The 2,829-nt window shown below is 48.2% G+C and overlaps 1 protein-coding gene across 1 annotated transcript in view; it reads right to left on the bottom strand.

Moving 5' to 3' along the window:
* LOC109290838 overlaps positions 1-2,829 on the bottom strand; it is a 49,051-nt gene that overhangs the window by 35,879 nt on the left and 10,343 nt on the right. Inside the window, exon 4 of the mRNA XM_019507639.1 lies at positions 631-788. Within this exon, the coding sequence (XP_019363184.1) occupies positions 631-788 (158 nt within the window). The remainder of the gene's footprint in view (positions 1-630; positions 789-2,829) is intronic.

Consider the following 2,829-nt stretch of genomic DNA (forward strand, 5'->3'; position numbering starts at 1 on the left):
GAGCGCCGCAAGGAGTGACCAGGAACAATGGTCACAAGCTGGCGGAGGGAAGGTTTAAGTTGGACATCAGGAGGCGCTACTTCACAGTCAGGGCGGCTAGGGTCTGGAACCAGCTTCCAAGTGAGGTGGTGCAGGCTCCCACCCTGGGGGTTTTTAAGAGGAGGTTGGATTACCACCTTACTGGGGTCGTTTGACCCCAGTGCTCTTCCTGCCATGGCAGGGGGTCGGACTAGATGATCTGCTCAGGTCCCTTCCGACCCTAGAAACTATGAAACTGTGAAACATGTTCCACAGCACCCTATTTCCTCATTCACTGACCACAGCCCTGTCTGTATCCTATGCTGAAACAACAGGAAAGAACAGATCAAGCAAAGGAATTACAGCAGAGACTAAAGTAATTTTTTCCTTTAGGACAGATGCCTGTTGCTGAAACCAACCCTTTTCTTCAACAGGTGTTTTCACAGACATTTAACACAAAGTTTCAGAACCAGCCAAGCTCCCCTTACTCCTGACATCCACAATAAAGAACTGAAGTTCTGCACGGACTCTTTAGAGCTTGCAAAGGGAGAACATCTGTCCATTTGTTTACAGAACAGACCAACCGATCCAGAGGCAGCACCTCTTACCCACCTGCTGTATGGAGGCATAGAGAAATGGACTGGCTGTAGCGTGTGCTGGGGCAGTCATTGAACTCACTGGGTGTAGGGCTGCTGAGGACATAGACAGAAGGATCCTGGGTCACAGAGCAGCAGCTGCACCGGCTCATGGACACATCACCCAGCTGATGCCTGAAAGAGGCAGACATACACACATAAGAAAGATAATGCAACCTGTAGCCCAGAGAATTGCATACTTGTGACCTAGTGGCAGGGTGACCCCAATGTGCAGACACCATGAACTGAAGCCATACATTTTTGCCTTCTCTATCCAAAGTAAAGGGCCTGGGAGAACAATACCCTTTCCTCCATGATCACCTGCCTTCATGAAACAGGAAACCTGAGAGTATGTTAGACCTCCTGAAAGAGCTCTGGTCCCCACACTTCAAAAAGGATATAGAAGAACTAGAGAAGGTACAGAGAAAGGCAAAAAGGATAATTAGTAGTACATAGGGGCTTCCAAATGAAGAGATACTGAAAAGGCTAGGTCTATTCAGTTTAGAAAAGAGACACTTAAGGGGACATATGATAAGGGTTTGCAAAATACTGAATGGTGATGAGAAAGTAAATAGGGATTTATTATTTACTATCACAATGTAAGAACTAAGGGTCACAAAATAAAACTACTAGGTAGTCAGTTTAACAAAAGGAAGGTCTTTTTCACACAGCATGTAATTAAAGTGTGAAGCTCACTGCCACCAGCTGTTGTGGAAGCTGACAATCTAGCCAGATTCAAAAAGGGACTGGACAAATTCTTGGACAAAAGGGGCATCAATAGCTATTGAGCACAGGAGTTAGGGATACAATCTCAGAAGCAGAACTTCCTAGACCGGGGCGGGAAATTATTTCAGGCAGAGGGCCGCTTACTGAGGTTTGGCAAGTCATCAAGGGCCACATGACGGGCAGCCAGGGGCAGATAAATATTACTTTTCTAAATTTTTTAGGGGCCCTGTGGGCCAGATAGAATGGCCTGGCAGACTGCATCTGGCCTGTGGGCCACATTTTGCCCGCCCCTGTCCTAGACCTTAAATGCTGGAGGCTGCAAGTGAGAGAGGAAAAGTGGCAAAAACCCTGATCAGACACAATTCACTCTCCGTTTCAGCTTCCTATCTCTCCCACTGGAACACAGGAGCAGTTCTCATAAGAAAAGCATGCCCTTCCTCTTCCAACAGGCCAGTCTCATTTCCTTGCTCCCTGTTTCATTCACTATTTATTACTCAAGCTGTTGTAACTCCACAGAACATGCACCATTGGAGGCTTCTGACTCATGGCTGGGTAAGTCACCATGAGCTGGTCTAGGGAAGATGCTTGTGTCTGGTCTCTCACTCTCTCAGTGGGATGCAGCAGCCATGTGTGGTGAGAAACAGTAGAGCAAAACAGCTCACATTTAAGATGCAGGCAAAATCCTGGGAACAGGGATAGAGCCCATAGCATAGACAGGTGCACAGAGTACAGCTGTTTTGCTCTTGGGGGAAGCAAATACTCTTACCAGAGGTAGATTCTGTTCCAAGGTGGGGAGAAGAGGAATGAAGAAGATAGCAGAAGTGTCAAGAGTGATCAATTACCCGATATGGAGGTTAAACTATAACTGGGTCTGATGCAGTTGACTCAACAAGTCCCAGCGAGGCTTCCTCCTCATCCATAAACAATGAGCTTTTCCCCACCTTTGGAGCTGGAGCACTGGGGCACTGACCTTTGGTTCTTTTCTGTCACTACCTCAGAGGAGGGGTTTCCCCCACCTCATCTATCTGTCCATATAATTTCTTCCATTCATTTCCTCATTCTACTGACCACTCTAACCCCAGCCTTTCCTTACCTCTGCTGGCTACACTCGCTTTACCAGAGGGCTGAATATATTTGTCAGTGGAGCTGTGCAGCAAATTGCATTCAAATCCCCAGTGGCAGATAGAGTGGGGGATAGCAGCACAGGAACACCTTGCTTTTGACTGTGCACCACATGGGCAGCGAGCTCCCTGATCTCACTGGCATCTCATCACAGCTTCTGTTGGGAACTCTGTATGGTATGTGCCCTGTGCTTAGAGCTCATGAGCTGGTCAGTGCAGGTTATGGCCAGAGCCCCTGCTCTTAGAGAGCTTCAGAGCCCATTGGATATTCTTCATCTCTCTCCTGCCTCCCTCTCTCTACCCCCCCCCCCCCCCCCCCCCCCCGGCCG

This window comes from Gavialis gangeticus, unplaced genomic scaffold, assembly GCF_001723915.1.
Source record: "Gavialis gangeticus isolate Ggan-Ray unplaced genomic scaffold, GavGan_comp1, whole genome shotgun sequence".
Lineage (NCBI taxonomy): Eukaryota > Metazoa > Chordata > Crocodylia > Gavialidae > Gavialis > Gavialis gangeticus.